The sequence below is a fragment of the Trachemys scripta genome, chromosome 9 (genome assembly GCF_013100865.1).
Source record: "Trachemys scripta elegans isolate TJP31775 chromosome 9, CAS_Tse_1.0, whole genome shotgun sequence".
Classification (NCBI taxonomy): domain Eukaryota; kingdom Metazoa; phylum Chordata; order Testudines; family Emydidae; genus Trachemys; species Trachemys scripta.
The window spans coordinates 55,254,749-55,278,551 of record NC_048306.1 but is presented as its reverse complement, the minus strand read 5'-3'; the positions used below and the strand labels follow the sequence as shown (position 1 = coordinate 55,278,551).

The window sequence follows — 23,803 nt, the reverse complement described above, 5'->3', positions numbered from 1 at the left end:
GGAATTCCTCCTGGTCCTCTTATCTCTGGTGGCCACAACGTACCTATCCTCATCTGTCTCCCAACTTTGAAGAATGCTGCCATGACCTCTTGCCTCTGGTTACGAGCTGTGAGGGGTCCTCTCTGATTTCCTCTTTCTAACTCTTTACTGACCAGCTCCCTTCTTGCTTGAACGTAGGGTACTGATGTCTCTCAAACCTGGCTGTCTAGGAACTCCTCAGCATCTCTGATTCTCAGTAGCATCTCTACTTGCCTCTTCAATCCAAGAATAGTTTTCTCCAGCACAGCCACCGGCTTGCACTTTTTGCTCAGGAAGTCCCTTCTGGCTTCAGGCAGGAAAGAAAACATGGCACATCGATTATAGGTCACCACCACTTTTCCATTGCTGACCATCTTGAAATCGTGTGTAGACCTAAACCTGGAATGAAAGGCTCTCACATTCCCTGTCTATACTCCCTCTGAAACCTTTCTGTTAGCTGCCTCTGTTCATGGCATTTGAGTTTGCCTAACAAGTGACTTTTTATATCAATAGCATAAATCCCATTTCAGAAGCACCTAAGTCATTTTAGGAACCTGCGTCCTCCTGAAAGACACTTAGGCACTTTTGAGAATTTTATGCTTTAGAGTCTAACTTGAGGCCCCTATTTTTGAAAAATTTGACCTATGTCTGTCAGGCTGTCTGGAGTGGCTCACAAATGTGAGTATGAACCTCAGGGCAGACTGTTACTAACCAGGGCACAAACCGCAAACTGGTTGTGAGTTCTGTACTTAGATTTCTTCAAGTATCAAGTGTGAACTCCTCAAGCACTATACCTATGGCCCTACCAAATTCATGGTCCATTTTGGCCAATTTCAGGGTCATAGGATGTTAATCATAAATTTAATGATTTCAGATATTTAAATCTGAAATTTCACAGTGTTGTAACTGTAAGAGTCCTGACCCAACTCTGAAGGCATCAGTGCAGAAGGAAGGGCGGCATAGTATGGTATTGCTGCACTGCTACTGCTGGGGTGCCGCCTTGAGAGCTGGGCACCTGGTCAGCTGCCACCACTCTCCGGCCACACAGCCCTGAAGGCAGCACAGAAGTAAGGGTGGCAATACCGTGATCTTCTACAATAACCATGCAACCCCCCCCACACACACACACACAATCCTTTTTTGGGTTGGGACCCTCAGTTTGAGAAATGCTGGTCTCCCCCCATGAAATCCCTATAGTATAGGGTAAAAGTACACAAAAGACCAGATTTCATGGTCTATGACACATTTTTCATGGCAGAGATTTGTATTCCCTTCTCCCAGAGTTCAAGTTGTGATGGGACATGTCTACCTGCACATCTCTCTTCATGGGCATTGAGCGGGGGGAGCAATCAACAAAGTCTTTTGGACACTGATGTTCCACAATGGGTGTCTATAGGTCTTCTTTTATTGGGCAGGAAATGACACCTTTTGTGGTAAACTAGTATATCACACTTGGTAATGCTTCTCTCCTGACTGCGGGGGTTTCCAGTTTCAGAGCAAACACTTAAATATTACCTTATAACATGAGATACAGGTTTTATAAGCGAGATTAATGCATTCAGCAACTCGCAAGCATTTCATAAAGTCGAAACGCTAAATGCATTTTTATAAATCTTATTCCTATTTTAACAATACTAACACAGAGATGAGCCAGACTGGTTTCCAGCTAAGCATTTGTCAGTGTTCAGTGAGACCTAAGGGCATTAGCATGAGCTGGCACCTGATCTGGCAGAGTCGTAGTCTGGCCTTAGAGTGGGTGAATCAGCAGCCTTTTCCTGCTCTTGCCCATTTATGTTTTTAATCAGATGTGATGTACTTCAGAAATGTGTCTTCCTCAAGGTTCTCTTTCCCTTTCTTATTAACTAGGAATGTATATTCCTAGGTTTTGTCCTAATTTCCAGAATCTTAGCAGACAGTGGCATTCCATATATGTAGCTAGAGCCCTAAAATTCTATCTAAGAAAGATTGAGACAGTGAAAATTTCAACAGCTTTTCTTATGGTCTCTGGGCCCTAAGAAAATTTATCAGCAGTGGCTTGGTTTAGATTAAATATAAAACAAGTTTATTAATAAAAGAAGATGAGGATTTTCATTGAGTTCAGGTCTAAAAGGATATAGTTAGAAATGGTTGAAAGCAAATAAAAGTGAAAAATGCTTTCTGACGGCTAAGACTAAATACAACAAGCCAAACCCTCTATTCAAGATAGTTTCCTTACCAATCTGCCTTCCAGCAAGATGGCTGTCAACCCTTCTGGTCAGGATCTTCAAAGTGCTTGATTCCTTTGTCTTTGTAGGTGAAGGATAACTTTGTGCCTCTCTTTTATAGTACAGTGAACATTTGAAATGGATTCTTCTGAAGGTTACTGCCCCACCCCTACCCCAAAGTAAAGTTAATTCAAGCTGTGAGGAAGATGACATGGAGTTTCCTGATGAAGGAAGTTTCATGCACGTTTCTTCCCCTGCTGTTGTTTGCTAAAATGCAAATTGATCTGTTTCCTGCAATCTCCTCCCCCCTGACATGATGCCGAGTGGTTTTCTCCTCCTCCTGTTACCTTGATGGGTCTGTTTACCTTTTATACAAATTGCATTCCCACTGTTTCTTAATGTACCCTGGAATATCTTCCAGGTGGCAGAACTACATTCCTTTATCTATGATGAGGCAACTTCACCACAGCCTATCGAACACACTTTAAGAACATAATTCCCAATATGTTTGTAATTTTGAATTTCTCTTCCATGCATACACCAGGCAATAACATTAATGATCAGTATGTTGTCACTTTCTATTGATATCCTACATGACACTTTTTTAGATACAGGTTATGACATTAGTGAGTGGGTGCACTGAACTAGTCAGTCCCGTTGAAACTCACTACCACTTACCAGTGAGCCCTCTGCCCTCTTGCATTGGGATGCTGTTAAGGTCACACCTGTCTGACACTCTAGCCAAATGATAAAATTCATTGTCTATGGAGATTTGCACAGTGCCCACATGGTGCTCTGCATATCTTCTCAAAGCTTTACAGATATGGTTTGTTTGCCTCCTTGGACACAGTTTTTGGCAAGTGTGACCTAAAGGAGATTGTTCATATAAATAGTTCTTTAAAAGATGCTACAATACAAGCTAGGGAAGTGATTCTCCTGCTCATGTACACATACTCGTACTAGCTCTCATCAAGCTGGCATGAGTATAAATAACAGTGTAGCCATGGTAGCGCTGGTAGTGGCAGTGGAGGCATGACTGAGCCACACCAAGTGCAAACCTAGCTGGGTATGAGGTCAACATGAGGGATACCTAGTGACTTCTAGATGGTTCAGTAATGCCTGCAGTTTCCAACTACCGGATCTTCCATTCTCCTGCTCTGTGGACATGTGGCGGGGTGATTGTTTCATAGGCCAGGCATGACCTGTATTGATCTCATGCTTGTCTGAACTATGTAATAGAATATATAGAACATAGAATATTTTGTCCACAGAATATTCTAACACTAATTGCCAGTAAGTCACCTTTTGACTTTGTGTTAATTGGGCTCTTGCCAAATCTCTAATACACCTGTCACAATCCTAGGCTCTCTGCTCTTGACTGGAAATCCACCTTCCTTCCCGTATCAGACCCTAATTAGATCAAACCAACATGGAACATCTTACTTTCTGTTATCACAACTAGATAATCTATCTGCAGGTCGAGTAGCTATAAGAAACCACCAGAGAAATACCACATACAGGACTATACGGGTTATTAGTCACTTGGAACCCAAACTGAAACAAGTCTTAATAAATAATTTGGAAAAGTTTTATCAGAAGACTGACATTTCTACAGAAAAAGCCTGACTTAACCATCATCCAATATAGTTCAAGAAAGAGGGTTCAGGACTCCATCCACGTAATAAACTAAATTCTATGTTAATTATTACTCATTAAGAGCAAATAACCAAAAAGATAGCTCACAATGGAGTACAATTACATAGTTCGTACATCACACTACAAAACCAATCCAGAAGCAGATTATGGGGGATTTCACCTTTCATTCAGTTACAGGCACTCATTTGTCATTTACAGAAAGAAAAAGAAATTTAGGCAAAAGTTTCTTAACTTAATTTTTAATATATTACTTGAGTAATGTATTATTCAGCGATTACTCTGGAAGTTACATTTTATAGTATAAGAGTTAAGACATAAAAATGTCTCTTTTCTCCTGCAAATGGGGTTTTTAGGTTAAAATTTTAGAATGTGCAGGTGAAATTTTGACCACATTGATGTCAGTAGGAGTTTTGCTATTGACTGCAGTGGGGGATTTCGCCTGAAGTGTCTTAAAATATTCTTAGGTGGACATTAAGCTGTAAAACCTTACATGTTATTCCAGTGAGGCTTTTATAATTGAGGTTTGGGGTAATACTCCATTTAGTTGTGGTCCCCAGTACAAAATCAGAGTGCAGATGTAGGATGGGCTGCTCCCTTATGTGTGGGTCAGTTTGGTGGTTCTCCCACATACTGGTCTCAAGTACTAGATGCATGGCTTTCTTCCTCTTGGATTCCATCCTTGGACTCTACATGAACTGGTGGGTGCGCAAGGTACAGAGATGCCTTTCTGTGTGTGTGTGTGTGTGTGGCGGGGGGGAGGGAGTTCTGCCTCTTGGTAGAATGGTGAATTGTCAGTCCTCAGCTCTTGCTGACAAGATCTAGGAAGAACTTTTAACTTCCAGCCCGGTTTTCACCCTGTGTTCTTTTATAGTTGCATACTGGCTAGTCTTACTTCCATTTTACCTGTTACTTTCACACCAACATATGATGGGGCATCTCCAATTTCCCAACTATAACTTTCAACAAGGCTCCACCAACTACAAGAATCACCTGCCCCATTCATGCTTCAATTTTCCACAGACCAGACCCAGTTACTTCCTCCTTTTGCCTGGGATGAAGTTGGATAGTAGGCACAGAGATGACCCAATATTATTTAACACTGTACATGAAATATTTCCAGTGCCACAGCCTACATAGTTGGTCACTGTGGTAGTGTAGGTAAACAAGGTAGCCAATAATGGCCCTGTGATGGGGTATATAAACCTTACACTGGGATAGAAGAGGAGTTAAGAAACAGTTTTGGGGCTCAAGTGGCCCCACCCCACCACACCTGCAAAGCCTGCTCCAGCTGGAGGAGGAGTTTAAAAGAGAGCCAGACAGCAAAGAAAGGGGGAGGATAACAGGGAAGGATAGCCTTATCCGGAGAGCTCCTGGGTGAGGGTACAAGAGGAGTCCTTGCTGCCCGAAAAGGGGGTCCACAAGTGACAGTAGCTACCTTAGGCACCAGAAGAGGGAATAGCTTGTCCTTAAGGATTAAGAAATATTTCTCTCTATCCTGTGTTGGATTGTTTGGGAGACTAGTGAAGATGGTATAAATCCCCTTGAGATAAGATGAATAAAGACACCATAAGCCCTGCAGTAAGTGTGTGAGGTCTTCAGGGGCCCAGAGTTGGTCCAGAAACTCCTTTTTGGGAGATGTTAGATTTTGTTACCCCAGAAAGGCATGGACATCAAGTGTGACCTGGCCAGAGGACTGAGTTACTATCTACCAGAAGGGAAACCAACACTGTCAGAGCACCCACCACAGCAGAAGCTAAAGACGGGGGACAGTTGTGACCCAGGGACCCGACCCACTATGTGATATCACTGGTAAAGCCAGCCCTGTCACAAGCTCGCATTTGTATTGTATGGCCCAGACCCATACTTTGATGCTCCTTTGCACTGGTGTTCAGTGGCTGCTGGTGACTTGCTTGGCCTGTCTTCACAAATACTTTGCGATACCCTACCTGCACTATGTGCCCTCAGAGGTATTAGTCAGAGTCACCATCTGATAAGGTGTCCTACTTAACCTGGAAGTTCCTCCCACAGCCTTGGTTCCCCTTCTACTGTTGCCTCAAATGTAAACTTCTTGTTACCATCTTAAAACTCTAGATGACACTGTCCCTCCTTGCATATCCTCCTTTGTCAAGCATTACATCGATCCCTGTCCATTCCTCTCCAACAGCGTTCCCAGGCTTGTGCACCTGTTGGTCAGCATCTCACAATCACCTCTGTTTCTTCTATTAGTCTGTCCCCTGTGTCTGGTATGACCTTCCAGAGCTCATTTGCATGGCCCCTAGCCTGCCCATATTTAAATCCCTCTTAAAGATCCAGTTCTGCTCTGCTACTCTGAATCAAGGTGACTTTTATATCAATTGTATATGATTTGTCTATTTTTGTTCATGTTCCTGTTACCCTATTCTACTTGCCTCTTTATAGATTATGAGCTCCTTAGAGCAAGAACCATCTTTCAGCGTGTTTAGAAAGCACTCAGTATGTCCAATGTAAATAAATGATAAATAATAACAGTAATAATGGGAGAAAAGTAGCCCAACCACCCCATCTACAAGGGTTTATTGAAGTTTGTTTATAATAGAGGTATCATGCCATCCGTTAGCTCCTTATTTAAAATATAAAATCATTTCTGTTATTTCTGTTGATACTTCATTCTTTGGATACATGTGTAATCAATTTTGGGCTGCCTAATATAGTCCTATTTTACTTTCTAAGAATGAGATCTCTTAAAACCTAATTTTTAAGTAAAGAACACTGACTTACCTGTAGTACTTTTTCTTTGAATTTGACAATCACCTTCAAACTACCTTCCAAGCAGAGTAGGCAGTATTTTTGATTTATATTTTTCATTCCATTTTTAAAAAAGGAACTGACAGTTAAAGCAATTGCTGACCTCATCACTGGGTAGGTGGGTCCCAGCCACTGATGAGTCTGAATTTACGTATCGGGTCATTACATATCTGTCACATGGATTCAAGAGCAGGGCTTTATTGAAACTACTGCCTTCTCAAAACAGGAATTACAAGTAAACCATTTTTATTATGAAAAGCATGAAAGTTATACTAAATAATAAATTCTGCCTTTAAAAGTTTATTTTCCCCCTTTTCTCACAGTACTACAATGACTATGGCGATATCATTAAGGAAACATTGAGTAAAACAAGGCAAATTGATAAAATCCAATGTGCGAAGACACTGATTCTCAGTTTGCAGCAGGTAAGAATATTAGTTTTTATGCTAATATAATCTCTCGTTCCAAAAAATCCCTGTGCATGGCTTTGTCTAGTGCCCTGTACTCCCAATCAAAGGCCAGTCTAATGCCAAAGGGATCTCTCATTCCTTTCTCTGTCAAAGCTTTAGTCAGCAGGACAAAGCTTCGGACTGGAAGAAAAGGAGAGAAGAGAGACATTGAAAGCTAGTCTGGGTAGTGGTGGTTCCTGCTGTGTCCACCCATCAACTCCCAAGGAGTCTAAGTGGTTAGTGATGGTGTTTCCTCCTTTCACATAAGGAGCTGGAAGTGCTGCATCATGTTTTCTCTAAATATGGACTTAGCAGCCCAACTTTAGGTTCCTGTTTTTCAAAATTTTGCCTAAGATCCTTAAGTCTCTAACTATTAAAAAACATGTTTTTCAGTCCTTGGATCATTCATGTGGCTCTTTTTTAATCCTCACCAGTTGTCCTACATTTGAAGTGTGAACACCAGAACTGGTCACAGTCTCTCCACTGCCATACACAGAAATAATATCACCTCCCCACTCATACTCGTTATTCCTCTGCTTATACATCAAAGGATCACACTACCCCTTGTGCCCACTCATTGCACTGGGAACTCATGTTCAATTGGTTATCTACTATGGCTGCTAAGTCCTTTTCAGAAGAACTGCTTCCCAGGATACAGTATCCAACCCTGTAAATTTGTCTGGCATTCTTTATTCTTGAATTTGGCTATATTAAAATGTGTGTTATTTGAATGCATCCAGTATACCAAACAGTCTATATAAATGACCTGTCCTCCTCATTATTTACCAATTATCAATCTTTGTGTTGTCTTCAAATTTTATCAATAGCAATTTTATATTTTCTTCTAGATCACTGATAAAAATTTGAATAACATTGACTTGCGAACCACTCTGTGCAGGAGCCCACTAGAAACACTCCCCTTATTGATGATCCCCTGAACACTTTCCTTCGATGTATTAACAGGGAATATCAAGTATTAGGGAAGTTAAATTCCCTGTGTATATATGTCAGAAGTGAGACTACTACTTGAATTGGTGGTGGTGGTGGTGGTGGTCGAAAAGGATGCCCAAAATTTGGATAAGGTACTGAAAAGAGCTGCAAGAATGATTTGAGGTCTGGAAATGTTTTCCTTACAGTGAGAGACTTAAAGTAATCAATCAATTTGACTTATCAAGCAAAAAGTTACAAGGTTAACTTGATCGCAGCCTATAAGTACCTAAATAAGAAGAAGGCATCTGATATTTGTGGGCTCTTTAATCTATCAAACAAAGACATAACAAGATCCAGTAACTAGAATTTGAAGCTAGACAAATTCAAATTGTAAATAATACACAGTTCTTTAACAGTCAGGGAAATTAACCACTAGAACAATTGACCAAGAACTGTGGTGGGTTCTCAATCAGTTAAATCTTTAAATCAAGAGTGGATGTGTCTTACTAAAAGATCCGCTCTAGTTCAACCACAAGTTATTGGGTTTGATGCAAGAATTGCTGGGCAAAATACTTTGGCCTGTGTTATGCCGGAGTTCAGACTAGTTCATCAGAATGGTCCCTCCTGGCCTTAAACTCTATGTAACCTAATATAGGTTCTTTTACATCCCATGTGAAGTCATGCCAGCTTCTTCTTGCTTTTAGTATTACTTATTTATTTTTCAGATTGACTATTGGATTCTTCAGCTTTCTACATTCTTGAGTTAATTCGGGGCTTCCTTTCCTTTCACCAATGATAACAAAAGGTCCAGTTCAACCTCACTGAAGCCAGTGGGTGTTTTTCCATTAACTTGAATGGAAGTTGGAGGGGACTATGGATTTCGCCCCCCAATCCATATCTGCTTTTTGGAAATTTGACATTTCTCTCATGCTACCCTCCAAGAATCTACTTTTTAGTATGTTGAGTTCAAGGAGTTTATGGCCACTGATTCCAACCTTCCTTGCTATCCTCATATTCTCAAGCAAGTCCTCCCTTGTTGATTAAAAAGTAGGTTGAGAATGACTTCTCCTCTGGGTGGATTATCTATGATATGTTCATGAAGATGTAAATGTATTCTGTGTAATGTTTTAACGTGATAATCCATGTTTAGCTTCATCTTAGTTAAAGTCCTACTGATTACAGTATCCTTTGGTTTAAAACTCCTCATTGATTGGGTCCTGTGTAATGATTTTACTTTGTTGCTTATTTATCATATCCTTAGTCATGTTTTGGGGCTGTTTTTTTTTATTACCAAGTTGCAGATTGCTGGGTTTTTTTTAATTTTTTGACAAATATTGAATGAAATATCTAGGAATAGTTCCTATATTGAGGTAATCTCATCTAGGTATCTAAGGTAACTAGCAAGTTTTTAAGGGTGCCCCAGGTATATGGATTGTATCTATCAATATTAACATTACAGATGTGAAAAAAATCCAACTACATTTCATTCATGTGCCCTTAGTCATATTTTCCATCGTTGAGATCGTGTGTATTTCTAATACTACCTTCTTGCATATGTGGAAATCATGTACTTAAGAATCTTCTCTCATTATAGAAGTCATTCCAGTGCTCCTGAAACCCACAAATGCCCTCTCTGGATTGTTGGCTTACCATACAGTTTGTTTCCAGTATCCATCCTAGCCTTCACTTCTTTAGTCTCTTAAATTCACCACTGTGCAGAAGGTCTGTTTTGGGAAGAGGTTCTTTCTCCACCTATTTCAAAGGCAAAAGTTAGGCTGGGGCTGGCCATCTGCACAGCAGTGAATTTCACTCTCTGAGACTATCGTCATGTGTCACTGATCCAAGACTGGTAATAGCTGAACTATGTAAGAATGGATGTACTGAATCAGACTAATGGTCCATTTAGCCCTGTATCATGTCTTCCGACAGTGGCCAGTGCCATATGCTTTAGAAGAAATGAACAGAACAGGGCAATTAGTGAGTGATCCATCCCTGTCATCCAGTCCCAGCTTCTGACCGTCAGAGGTTTAGGAACACCTAGAGCATGGGATTGCATCCCTGACTATCTTGGATAATAGCCATTGATGAACCTATCTTCCATGAACTTATCTAACTCTTTTCTGAACCCAGTTATTCTTTTGCTTCATAACATCTCCTGGCAATGATTTCCAGAGGTTGACTGTGTGTTGTATGAAGATATACTTCCTCATGTTTTTTTTAAACCTGCTGCCTATTAATTTCATTGGGTGACCCCTGGTTTTTGTGTTATGTGAGGGAGTAAATAGCTCTTCTCTTCACTTTTTCCACACCATTTATGATTTTATAGACCTCTATCATATCCCCCCTTAGTTATCTCTTTTTTCTAAGCTGAACAGCTCCAGTGTTTTTAGTCTCTCCTTATATCTAAGTTGCTCCATACCTCTGATCATTTTTGTTGCCTTTGTCTTTACCTTTTCCAAGTCTAATGAACCATTTTCTGAGATGGGGTGACCAGAACTACATGCACTATTCAACATGTGGGCATACCATGGATTTATATAGTGGCATTAAATTTAATATTCTTTTCCTAATGGTTTCTGACATTGTTAGCTTTTTTGACTGTTGCTGTACATTAATCAGATATTTACAGAGAGCTATCCACAATGACTCCAGATATCTGTCTTGAGTGGTAACAGCTAATTTGGAATCAGAATAAATAGAAATCATCAGTTTTCTCCAAAATAACCTCTGCTCTGCTCATCATATCTCTTACCAGATCCTTGCATGCAATATACTTTCTTTTTGCTTTTATGTGGATTACAAATGGCCTTGGCCGTATCCTTCACTAGCAAATCACCAAAAATATTATTCATCTCTATTTCAACATCTCCCTTTTATCAACTGTGTTCTGCCACTTCTCAGTTTTATCTTCATCTAAATTGACTGGGGGAGGGAGGGTGTGACAGAATTACAGGGTTTGCCTGTTGTCAATCTCTGTTAACAGATGTTGGAACCCTCTAGGGAAATACCAATTCATTCCTGATGACTCCTAGCAGATGTGTCCATTAACTCCACCCTGAATATAAAGGAGGTGAAAGTAGCTCTTTGGAGCAGAGGGGTCTAGTGTTTGGGACAGAGGGGTCCTATAGAAGCCACCTAAAGATTAGTCAGCCTGGCGAGATGGCTTGTAGTAGAGTTTATATTGAGTTGTTATTATTTATCTTGTCAATAAAGCAAAAACCCAGGGGAGGGAAGGGATGAGTGACCCCTGATAAAAGTGGATTCAGACTTCGCAGCAGGGTGGAAATGCCACCTGCTTGCAGGGGGAATATTTTTGGGGGATGCCAGTGGTCAGTGGTTCTGTTCATGTTTTTTCCTTCCCTTAATAGCTGTCATAGTCTCTGTCCTCCTCCACATCCTTGTCATCCACAGTCTAAACACAGCTCTCCTGACAGTGCATCACTTCCATAATCTATTTCCCACATATTTCTGAGACTTCAGCAACTTGTTAGCTCCCTCTTGATTCTTCTCCACAATGCCAATCAGCCATCACGTTTTCCACATAAGGCATTGTGGCCTAGTGAAGAGGCCACTGGACTGGTACTCAGGATATTTATAAATTCTTAGGCCAGAAGGGACCACCATGATCTCTTGTATAACACAGGCCACAGAACTTCCCTGAAATAAATTTCTGTTTGACCTAGCGCATATCTTTTTAGAAAAACATCCAACCTTAATTTAAAATTCACCGGTGATAAAGAATCCAACACAACCCTCGGTAAGTTGTTCCAGTGAGTAACGACCCTCACTCTTAAACCTGCGTTCTATTCCCAGCTCTGCTGCTGGTCTGCTGGATGACCTTCGGCAAGTTACTTCCCCTCTGTCTGCCTCTGTCATGTGCTTGAAGTTAATAACAATTTGAGATTGTCAAATAACAGGCTCAAATGGAACTTTTTAATCAAAGGGTAACAGTCTGAGATTAGTACAGCATTATGCAGAAAGCAGGAAGAATAGGTACATCCTCACCATTGGAGAAAGCTAAAGAGCCTCTGTCTCTCTCTCCTCCTATAGCTGGTGGGATTTGCACTCCCCAGCTTTACCTTTCAAGCCCTCTATCTTTTATAGTGTGAAAGACAAAGAAACTCCATTTTGGATGTTACCTATTTATTTATGGATTTTTTATGGTATCTTTAGGTTACATTAATCCGCTCATTATTACTGACAGCTGACACAACTGATTTAAAAACATCTTTCAGTGGATCCTTATTTCATCCATTACAGAAAATATCTGCAATAACAAGTGCCTCTTATCATAGAACATAATTAGATCATAGGCACCCCTTACGAATCACCCACTCTTGTTTAAACCATACTTCTGTAAACACTTTTTGACAGTTTGAGGGGTCTTTTCCTTAGACATCTATATTCCCACAGATTCGGAAGCACCAGAAATAATGAGGTACAGTCCAATACTTGATCACGTGAAGTTCCTGAGTATAAGTCACTTACGAATTAAGAACCAACACTCTGGGCCTTAGAACTCAGACACCCTTTTTGCTAATATTGTAAAAGATTGTAGGAAAATACTGAATGTGCAAATTAATTTAATATATGAGAAGAATTGGAAAAAGGATTAATATTTACTAACAGTTTCTGCATCTGTAAAATAAGGATACTCATACTGACCTCCTTTGTAAAGTGCTTTGAGATCTATGGATGAAAAGCACTAGATAAGAGCTAGGTGATATTGTTGTTTTTCATAAAGAAATAGGTCATGGCACAACTTCTGTCAAGTTCTGCTTGGGGGCACCAGTGCTCCTGCTTGCCAAGTCACCATGGGAATTTGAATAGTTCTCAACTGTGAGCTCCCGTGGCCCTGCTTCTGCTTATACATAGCTTCCAGACACTGGGTCTTGTTATGCATTTCTCCTCTAGATTAAAGAGCTGTTTAATACTCTTTAAATACAGTATTGTCTCCCTGTGAAGATACTTATACCCTGTAATCAGGTCACTTAGTCCTCTTTTTGATAAACTAAACAGATTGAGCTGTTTAAATCTTTTAATTTAAAGCATTTTCTTCAGCCCTCGAATCAGTGTTGTGGCTTTTCTCTGCACCTTCTCCAAATTCTCAATATCCTTTTTAAATTGTGGGCCACCAGTATTGGTCTCACCAGCATCTCCTTATGCCTACTCACTATTTCCCTTTATGTACCTTCAAGAATCACATATCTTGTTCCTATCTTGTTTGAATGGGCCAGTTTACCAATTGATCCAGATCTCTATGTATGGCTGCTCTGTCCTCCTCATTATTTACCACACCATCAATCTTTGTCTCATCCACTAATTTTATCAGCAGTTGCTTTATATTTACTGGCAGATTATTAATCAGAATGTTGAAAACAGGCCTAGCACTGATCCCTGTGGAACCCCACTAGAAACACCTCCATTCAAAGATGATTTCTTAAAATGAGGTTCTTTATCAATTATGTAACCTATTTATTCAGAAATGTTACATGAGTGAGAAATTTGCACTGAGCGCCACAGCTTTCCCCTGTGATTCCTACTTCAGGAGCTGCTAAAACAGGACCTGATCCAACCCCATTGAAGTCAATGGAAAGGCTCTCGTTTGTTAAAGAAATAATCCTTTAGAAAAATGTTTCCTATCTCATGGGTTTTTAACACTTCAATTCTTTCTCTAGCTGTTTAATGAGCTTGTTCAGGAACAAGGTCCCAATCTGGACAGGACGTCTGCCCATGTCAGTGGGATTAAGGAACTGGCCCGTAGGTTTGCCCTCACCTTTGGGCTGGATCAGATAAAGACAAGAGAAGCTGTAGCCACGCTGCACAAGTGAGTGGTGTGAAATACTCGGTCTTCAATTAAACTAAAAGTTTGCCTCAGCATATTCTTCCCAAAAGGGGGGGGGAGGGAGGGAGGGAGGGAGTGTGTGTGTGTGTGTGTGTGTGTGTATGTGTAAATATAATACAGGTGCATGTATGTGAACATAGAGAGGCTATATGATGATGATGTGAATACAAAGCTTTTATCATGATGAAATTGAGATGGCCATGTTGCATATGTATTACAATGCCATATGTGAGTTATGCAGGCTGTACCAAACAAGTGAAATAAAGCCTTTATGCCACATCATCATGGATTCATCATGCACCACATATTTTATTTAAAAAAAAATGTTTTAGAAATGTTTTGGAGACTTAATTTTAAAATATAGACTGTTTCTTTTATCTAACTAAATGGTTCAGAGATACAAGGTAAGTGAAGTAATACCTTTTATTGGACCAATTTCTGATAAAAGATGTTACCTCACCCACCTTGTCTCGCTAATATCCTCGGGCCAACACAGCTGCAACTACACGGCGTATCTGGTTCAGAGGGAGAGAAAAAGTGGTATATCTAAATTACCTCTTAAAATGAGCTTAACTTTTCCACACACAAAAATGTTATAGTTTTAAAGTTCACTATCTCAGAACCACTCAAGGCTATGAGCAAATGCCTCGACTCATTGGAAAGATGGGAATCTCCATTTGGTATAGAAGTTCTCTTTCTAGACTTGCAGGGTCACACTGCTAATCCTGTACCACAGAGTATTTTAATTAGGTGTGAAGAAAGAATTTCCACACATGATTCTCCCACATTTTTGTGGAGGTTGATTTTTTAAATATGGTAGCAGTTTGAATTTCCTCAGAAGTTTGTAATGTTTGAATAATTCTGGGAGGAGTGAAACATTGGCGGACAGAGTGCAGTTGATGAGGTCAGAGGCACATGATGAATGCATGTGTTATTAAAGGCTGTACCATTATGCATACGCACACAGAGTCCCTATTAAGGTTGTACAAGCAACCGTAATAAATGACATTTCCTTAACTGTTGAGTGTTTGACTTCGCAACCTTAATAATGTTCTTTTAAAGTAGCCTTTTTTGTGTGTAATATATAATAAATAAAAATACAATATGTTGCACTTTTATTTTTGTCTCTATAGCTAAAGGTTATAATGTATTTCCATTATAAACAGAATGATTAAGTACTGCATGTAAAAGAGCGCAAAGTGTTTTAGTTAGTGTACTAAATTGAACTACTGGAATAATATTAGAAATATTTTCTTAAATGTTTAGCATTTCTTTACTTATTTTAATTTGACACAAGCTGTTTTCAGGATGACGGGAAAGGAATGAACAGAGAAAGAGACAGAAAAGATGAAGAGTAAAATATAAAGAGAGAAGAGAAAAGAGAAAAAAATAAGTTAGATTAAAAAGATGGAAGAGAGAGAGTAAAATCCACAGATGCCAATTGTATGTGTTTGCTATGTCACTGAAAATGTTATAAATTTTAAAAGTTCCTTTGACTTCCCTATCTATTTCTTTAAAAATAAAATCTGTATTTTGTATTTGTGGGGCTAGAACTAAAAAAGTTTTTGAGACTCTTAAAAGGAATAAAAAGCTTACAGCAGTACAGGAAATTGTTCACAAAATTGTAAACATTTTACATCTTTCTTTACTATAGAGATGGCATAGAATTTGCCTTCAAATACCAGAATCAAAAAGGACAAGAATATCCACCTCCTAACCTTGCTTTCCTTGAAGTGCTTAGCGAATTTTCTTCTAAACTCTTGCGGCAGGACAAAAAGACTGTGTAAGTGATACTCTGTTGCCTTGTTATGGGCTTTGCTAAACTGTATTATTCGTCATTGCGGTGGGTGGTTAAACTGTGTGCTTTAAGATATTCGCAATCAAAGGGCCTGGTCCTGCAAATATGTATACCTGTGCATATGAGTAGTCCCACTGAAGCCAATGTTTGAACTTAAACTTAACCCTGTGTATGTTTACAGGATCAGTGCTTTAGGCCCTGATCCACAAAGGTACTTTATGCACCTGATACTCAAATTTAAGTGTCTGTGTCCCAGCTTTAGGCTCCACAGCAATCTGCAAAACTCCAGCTCAGTTGCTGCCTAACCACTGATGTAGGTCTAGATAGGGCAGAATGGTGTTGACCTTGAAGACTAGAGCAGGAAGGCTGAATTTGATATGCAGGGCAATGGATACGGAGGAACAAATGAAGAGATTCAAAGAGAGGGTTGATGTGATATGAATGATTGGTAAGGATGATTATTTTAGTGGTAGCATTTTGGAAAGGCTATAAGCAGGAGATGGGGGTATCAAGATGACAGGAGAGAGGATGTTGCAATAGTCAAGACAGGAAATTAATAGAATGAGGACAAGCCATCAAGCATCAAGACAGATAGTAAGAGTGGGATTTCTAATATATTGTGGAAAAAGAAACATCAGGATTCAATCACAGCCTGGATGTGGTCTAAGGAAAGTCAGGAGTCAAAGATTACATCAAAAATGTATTCCTCTTTTACAGCAGAATTGTCTGTTTTTGTGAAAGATCAGAAATTCAAGATTCAGTCCTTAAGATTTGTGATTGCAAAGATCTGTCTAGAGGATTTTTGACCTCATTGGATCTAAAGGATACCTATCTACTGTGCATGTCCGAGTTGGCCCTTTTTGCCAAAAAATTCTCAGGTGTGCTATCAGTTCATTTGGTGTAAAGACCACTTCCCTTTCAATTTATCATTGTGAAAACCATAGGCCTGATCTGTACAAGAAGAAAAAATCAAACTAGTTAGCCTAGTGAAACCTCTAGTATAAACACACTTAAACCAGTTTAAACTTTATGTCAATTTAGCTTGCATCAGTAAATTACCAACTTAAGCTAATATAAGAGAGGCTTAAACCAGTTTAAATATTAGGAGTTTATACCAGTTTAGTTACATTGAATTCAAATACATTTAATTAAACTGGTGCATTTGTCTCGTATGCAAAAGGCCCTCATGTCAGCTGCCCTGCCTTGTGATGGAATTTGTATGATTCTTTTCCTGAAGGACTGATTGATCTAGGGAAGTTAGTAGGCCCAGACTTTAAAGGCCATGTCCAGAGTGAAGGAGGTATTTGCCTATTTGAGGATTTTAATCACGAGAGAAATCATTACATCATGCCCCCAGTGGACCTTCTCCATTTGGTGACAGAGACTGTCTCCATTTCCCAATGGAGGAGCACCTTGTTTCTGGTCTGAATTTGTCTAGTTTCAACTTCCAATCTTTGAATCTTATACCTTTTGTCTGCTAGATTGAAGAGCCCTCCATTATCAAATTTCTGTTTCCCATATAGGTACTTGTAGACTGTAATCAAGTCATCCCTTAACTTTGTCTTTATTAAGCTAAAGTTCCTTGAGTCTGCCATTAAAAGGCCTGTTTTCCAATCCTGTAATCATTCTTGTGGCTCTTCTCTGAACACTTCTCTATTTATCAGCATTCTTCTTGAATTGTAGACGCCAGAACTGGACACAATACTCCAGTAGAAGTCATCCAGTGCCAAATATAGAATTAATATAACCTCCCTATTCCTACACAATATTCTCCTGTTTATGCATCCAAGGAGCGTATTAGTGCTTTTTGGGCATAAGGTCGCACAGGAAGCTCAAGTTTAGCTGATTGTCTCATTGCCCCCAAGCCCTTTTCAGAGTCTTTGCTTCCCAGGATTAAGTCCCCCATTCTGTAATTATCTCTTGTGTTCTTTGTTCCTATATATATGGCTTTACATTTGGGCATATTAAAATGCATGCTGTTTGCTTGAACCCAGCTTACTAAGGGATCCAGATCACGCTTTATCAGTGACCTGTGTTCTTTGTTGTTTGCCCTTCCCCCAGTCTTTGTTCTGCAAAATTTATCTGTAATGTTTTTACATTTTCTTCTGGGTTGTTGATTAAAATGTTGAATAGCATTTAGCAGGACCCCACTAGAAACACACCTGCTCAGTGATGATTCCTGTTTGCAATTCACATTTTGAGACCTATCAGTTAGCCATCTTTTAATCCATTTAATGTGTGCCATGTTGATTTTGTATTGTTCTAGTTTCTTAATCAAAATATCGTGTACAAGTACCATATAAAATGCGTTGCAGAAGTCTTAAGTATATTACATCAACACTATTACCTTTTGTCAACCAAACGTGTAATCTCATCAAAAAAGTTACCATGTTAGTTTGACATGGTCTATTTTCAATAAACCCATGTTGATTTGTATTTATTATATTACCCTATTTTAATTCTTTATTAATTGAATTCCATATCAGCTGTTCCTACACTTTTGCCCAGGATTGATGACTGGCTGACAGGTTTGTAATTACCTGGGTCATCTTATTTACTCTTTTTAAATATTATAACAACACTAACTTTCCACTTTTCCTCTGGAACTTCCCCATTGTCCCCAGATTTACTGAAAATCCGTGTTTATAGGCCAGAGCTGCTCAGACAGCTCTTTTACAAGACTTGAATGTAAGCTATCTGTACCTACTGATTTCAAAATGTCTAGTTTAATGTCTAGTAGGTGCTGTTTAACATCCTCCTAAAACACTAGTGCTATAAAAGGTATTTCATCATCATTTGGTGTGACTACATCATCTGACTTTTTCCCAAATGCAGAACAGAAATATTTACTGCCTTTTCTGCATTATTATTGACAGATCTACCATTTCCATCTAGTAATGGACCAATACTACTGTTAGGATTCTTTTTGCTTCTAAAATACTTAAAAAACTCCTTCTTAATGTCTTTAACTCTGCTGGCCACATATTTCTCATACTTTTGCTTCCCTTATTATTTTTCTACAATTTATACCTTCAGATTTATTTTCATTAGTATGAATATTCATTATATTTATTCCCCTTTCTTCCATTAATTACATTTATATTTAAATATATGTTATAATTCTTCTTTGAGTGCTTTCTCATGTCCATTCCATGTTAGGAGTGTGCTTGCCACATGCACCGGTGCCGGAAGTTTTTCCCTCAGTGGTATCCGTAGGGGACCCCACCCTCAGTTCCTTCTTACTGCCAGTGACGGTGCTGGAATGTTCCTTTGCTTCAGCAAACCTTCCTTCTCCAGATCTGTTAGTTGTGAACTTTCTGTAGTAAATAGTCATATCAGTTAGTATTAGTTCCCTTAGTGTGTGTGTGTGTTAGTTAGTTTAGTTAGTTGTAGTGTCCCGGACGGGTCATGCCCCATTCTGTGGGCTTTAAGAACTGTGACCAGTGTAAAAAGCCTGTGCCGGTCAGTGATCCCCACACCAGTTGTTTAAGGTGCTTAGGGGAGTCTCATATTAGCAACAGATGTTGCATCTGTAAGAGTTTTAAGCCTCGCACTAAGAGTGGGACATTCGACTTAAAGGGGCTTCTCATGGAGTCGGCGCTGACACCGGCACCGGAGCAGCCGCGATCGGACTCTGCACACAGCACCACAGCTTCGGTGTGGAGCACCCTACCGGTACCATCGTCGGACAGGCAAAAATCCACCTCCCCGGCACTGGCCAGCAAGAAGAGGAAGACTGGGAGAGGTCAGTCTCCTGCTCGCAAGGGCAGGAGAGGACGGGAAGCAAGCCTAGACCCACGAAGGGCGGCTCATCACCTCCAAGTTGAGCGGTTTAGCCCATCCCGGCATGTGGAGATGCCAGAGGCCCTGCAGGTGATGCAGGATATCTTGTCCCTCCTGGTGCCACCCACACTGGTGATGGCAGCTCCCAAATCAAGGGGTAAGCCTGCTCTTGGACCACTCCTCATCCCCATCAGTGCAGCTTCACTTGCCACCTCAGGGAGCGTCCCGCCACCGCTCGCCTACTGGCAGCCACCACTCACCCACTGGCAGCCACCGCGCATTGGACATAGGGCTGCCTACTAGTTGGAGCCCTCGGTGCTGGTCTCCAGATTCCAGCCATCACTCTGCGGGCTCGAAGTGTCAGTCACCGGTAGTGTGGCATAGACCTACCGAGGCACACACGAGCCTGTGACCCTTGTACCGGGAGCGTCATAGCCACTCCCCTTCAGTACGACACTGATCCTGCGAAAGCCCCTATCAGGACTCTCAATAATGGTCACCAGCCTACAGATATAGGTCGCCACACCAGCGTCAACACTCGACATCGCAGCGTATATCACCGGGGTACTGCCGCGGATACTCCGAATGCCGACGCTGGTCACTGGGATCTCAATGAGGTAGGTTGTTGCCAATGTACGGATCCCACTCGGAGCATGGAGGTGGACGCAGCCGGGACCAGGACACCTGGTCAGCCTCGGTGCGGTCCCAGTTTCCAGAACACGGCCCTCCATCTCAGGGCTCAGAGTCGCACCAAGAACCCCTGCAGGCGGGTCAAGGTCCTCCGTTGACGGCACCGGTCCTCCCTGCAGCACCGTCAGGATTATCATGGGCCCAGGGCCAATGGCCTATGTCATGGCACCCCTGGAATCCATGGGGGTTCCCACAGCCTGTCCCAAGGGCATAAATCAGTGTTGGGAGGCTCCAATAAGCCTTCGGCCATGGTCTCCCACCCGCCTGAGACGGAGGCCACTGTGCCTGGAACCCCCCTAGATGCAACATTCAGGAGAAGACGGCCCTGCTGAGCAGATCACAGGCGGTGACACCTGCTGCACCTGCTGCACCTGCATCCTCCTCTTCGTCCCCTCATGAGGCCATCATGGAACCCCCACCTATAGTCCCCCAGGACAATATCAAAGCTCATCAGGAGCTTTTGAGTAGGGTAGCCTCAAACTTGGTACTAGAAACTGAGGAGCTAGAGGAGCCCTCTGACACCCTCTTCAACATCCTCAGCTCAGCAGCCCCGGCAAAAGTCGCACTGCCAGTACATGAAGGGGTGACTAAGATTACCAAGGCCCTCTGGCAGACCCTCATCACTACCCCCAATCTCCAAGCATGCGGAGCACAAGTACTTATGTGCCTGCAAGAGGGTATGAAGATGCCCTGCCCCAACTCTTTAATGGTGTCTGCAGTCAATGAGCGGGAAAGGCAGCGACAACCAGGGGCTACTCTTAAAAATAAAGAGGCAAAGAAACTGGACCTTTCTGGGACAAAGGTTTATTTTTCGTCAGGCCTACAGCTGAGGGTGGCGAATTATTGGGCCTCTATGATTTTAATATTTGGCAATCGATGGCCAGATTTCTTGATTCCTGCTGGAGGATCCCAGAAAAGAGTTCCAGGCCATCCTGGAAGAGGGGAAGGGAATGGTGAGGGCGGCACTGCAGGTGGCCTCAGACACGGCTGATTCTGCAGCACAGACTATGGCTTCAGCCATAACTATGAGGAGGGCGGCGTGGCTGCAGTCCTCGGGCTTGTCAGTGAAGATCCAACAGTCCATCCAGGACCTCCCCTTCGATGGCCAAGCTTTGTTTGCGAAGAAAACAGATGATAAGCTACACGGTCTGAAGGACTCGCGCACTATGCTCAAGACCCTGAGCCTATACACCCTGGGGCAGCAGAGAAAGCCGTTTAAGCTGCAGCCTCAGCGCAGCCAGCCTAGGCAATAGCCCTTCCAGAAGAAGGGCAAGGGCTACAAACGTCGTAAGGGCCAGCAGCCCTCTACCTCGGCACAGGCCAGCTCTTCCCACTCCCAGCAGGGGTTGAAGCAGGCATTTTGAAAGTGTGCCTGAGGGCGACATTCCAGCCACTGTCCTGGATCCTGACCCCCTCCGCTTCTCCAACCGCCTTTCTTTTTTCCTCCCAGCCTGGGCGTCTATAACTTTGGACTGTTGAGTCCTCAATACTGTGGTGCAGGGCTATACCCTCCAATTGGTTTCTACCCCCCCCCATCACACCCTCCCTCCCCGTCCCTCTTCAGGAACCCCTCTCACAAGAGTTTACTGCATCAGGAGGTGCAAGTCCTGCTGCAGGCGGGGGCCGAGAAAGAAGTCCCCCTAGACTTCAGGGGCCAGGGGTTCTACTCCCGTTACTGTCTGATTCCAAAGGCCAAAGGGGGCCTAAGGCCTATCCTGGACCTGCCAGACCTCAACAAGTATCTCAAGAAGTTGAGGTTCCGCATGGTCTCCCTGGCTTCCTCCATCCCCTCCCTGGATCCAGGGGACTGGTATGCCACTCTCAACTTGAAGGACGCATACTTTCATATAGCGCTCTTTCAAGGACACAGATGCTTCCTCTGCTTCACAGTGGGATCCACGCATTATCAGTTTGCGATGCTCCCCTTCAGCCTTGCAATGGCACAGAGGGTGTTCACAAAATGCATGTTGGTGGTGGCAGCTTACCTCAGGCATCGCAGTATCCTGATCTACCTGCCCCGTACCTCAATGACTGGCTAGTCAAGGTCACTCCAGGTCCCAGGAACAGGATGCTGCTGACCACGTGCAGGAGACTGGGCCTGTTGATAAACAAGGAAAAATCAATGTTGGTCCCTGTGCAAAGAATAGAGTTTATCGAACGGTCCTCGACTCCACGAGGGCGAAGGCGTTTCTGTCGCTTATCAGGTTCCAGACAATGAGGAACCTCATCGCCAGAGTCTCTGCGTTTCCTCTCACAACGGCAAGAGTCTGCCCACGGCTGCTGGGCCACATGGCAGCGTGCACATACATCGTCTGCTATGTGAGGCTCCGAATGAGACCCTTCCAGCAGTGGCTGGCTACAGTCTATGTCCCATCCAGGGATCACTTGGACAAGGTTGTCAGCATCCCACCAGAGGTACTCACCATATTGCAGTGATGGACCTATCCTGGAACAGACCTCAATGGAGTTCTGTTCGACAGCCCGCATCCTTTGGTATCACTGATATCCGATGCCTCAGACCTCAGCTGGGAGCGCACCTCAGTGCGATGCGGATGCAAGGTATGTGATCTGCAGAGGAGATGACGTTGCATATAAACGTCAAAGAGCTCAGGGCGGCTCGCCTCGCTTGCGCGGTTTTCCTCCCACAGTTATCCGGCTAAGTGGTTCGAGTGCTGACAGACGACGCAGCCTCGATGTTTTACATCAATAGGCAAGGGAGAGTGCACTCGTCGGCCCTCTGTCAAGAGGCACTCTGGCCTATGGGATTTCTGCATCCAACATGCGATCCACCTGGAAGCCTATCACCTCCCCGCCCATCCCAGTCGTCAGCAGAGTCTTGTCAAACATCAAGAGGGACAAGGCCAAAGTCATTATGATTGCCCCGGCGTGGCTGCGCCAGCATTGGTTTAGCACACTGGGGGATCTGGCAGTAGCCTCCCCGTGGCCGCTGCCTGACAGTCCGGACCTTCTCTCGCAAGACCATGGTCGCCTCCTGTATCCCAACCTCGCCTCCCTCCACCTCACAGTGTGGATGCTGCATAGTTGAACCCAGAGGAGCAAGCCTGTTCCAGGGAGGTGCAGCAGGTCCTTTTGGGAAGTAGAAAATCCTCCACTAGAGTGACTTATCTGGCGAAGTGGACGAGGTTCTCCCACTGAGCGTCTGAGAATAGCGTCTCCCCGAAGCGCTCTTCTCTGCAGTCAGTCTTGGTATACCTTCTCTTCCTGAAGAATGAGGGCCTGGCCCTCTCTTCTATCAAGGTTCATCTAGCTGTCATCTCGGCTTTTCATCCGCCGATCCAGGGTAGATTGGTGTTTTCACAGGAGATGTACATCAGGTTCCTGAAAGGCCTCGAAAGGCTCTTACCTCCCGTTAGGGATCCTGTCCCACAGTGGGGCCTCAATCTGGTTTTCTCCAGACTCATGCGTCTGCCATTTGAACCCTTGGGCTCTTGTTCCCTTTCCCACCTATTGTGGAAAGTCGCCTTCCTGTTGGCAGTGACACTGGATAGACGAGTGTTGGAGATTAGAGCCCTGACCTTACACGGTCTTCTTCAAAGACAAGATACAGTTGTGACCCCGCCCAGCCTTCCTGCTGAAGGTGGTGTCTTCTTTCCATATCAACCAGAGCATCTTCCTCCCGGTATTC

At 42.6% G+C, this 23,803-nt stretch overlaps 1 protein-coding gene across 5 annotated transcripts in view; it reads left to right on the top strand.

Annotated features, from left to right (window-relative positions):
- STAG1 (stromal antigen 1) overlaps positions 1-23,803 on the top strand; it is a 384,051-nt gene that overhangs the window by 335,894 nt on the left and 24,354 nt on the right. For all 5 annotated transcript variants that reach the window (XM_034781835.1, XM_034781837.1, XM_034781839.1 and 2 more), the window contains 3 exons: positions 6,986-7,087; positions 13,720-13,868; positions 15,541-15,669. In XM_034781835.1, coding sequence (XP_034637726.1) covers positions 6,986-7,087; positions 13,720-13,868; positions 15,541-15,669 — 380 coding nt within the window. The remainder of the gene's footprint in view (positions 1-6,985; positions 7,088-13,719; positions 13,869-15,540; positions 15,670-23,803) is intronic.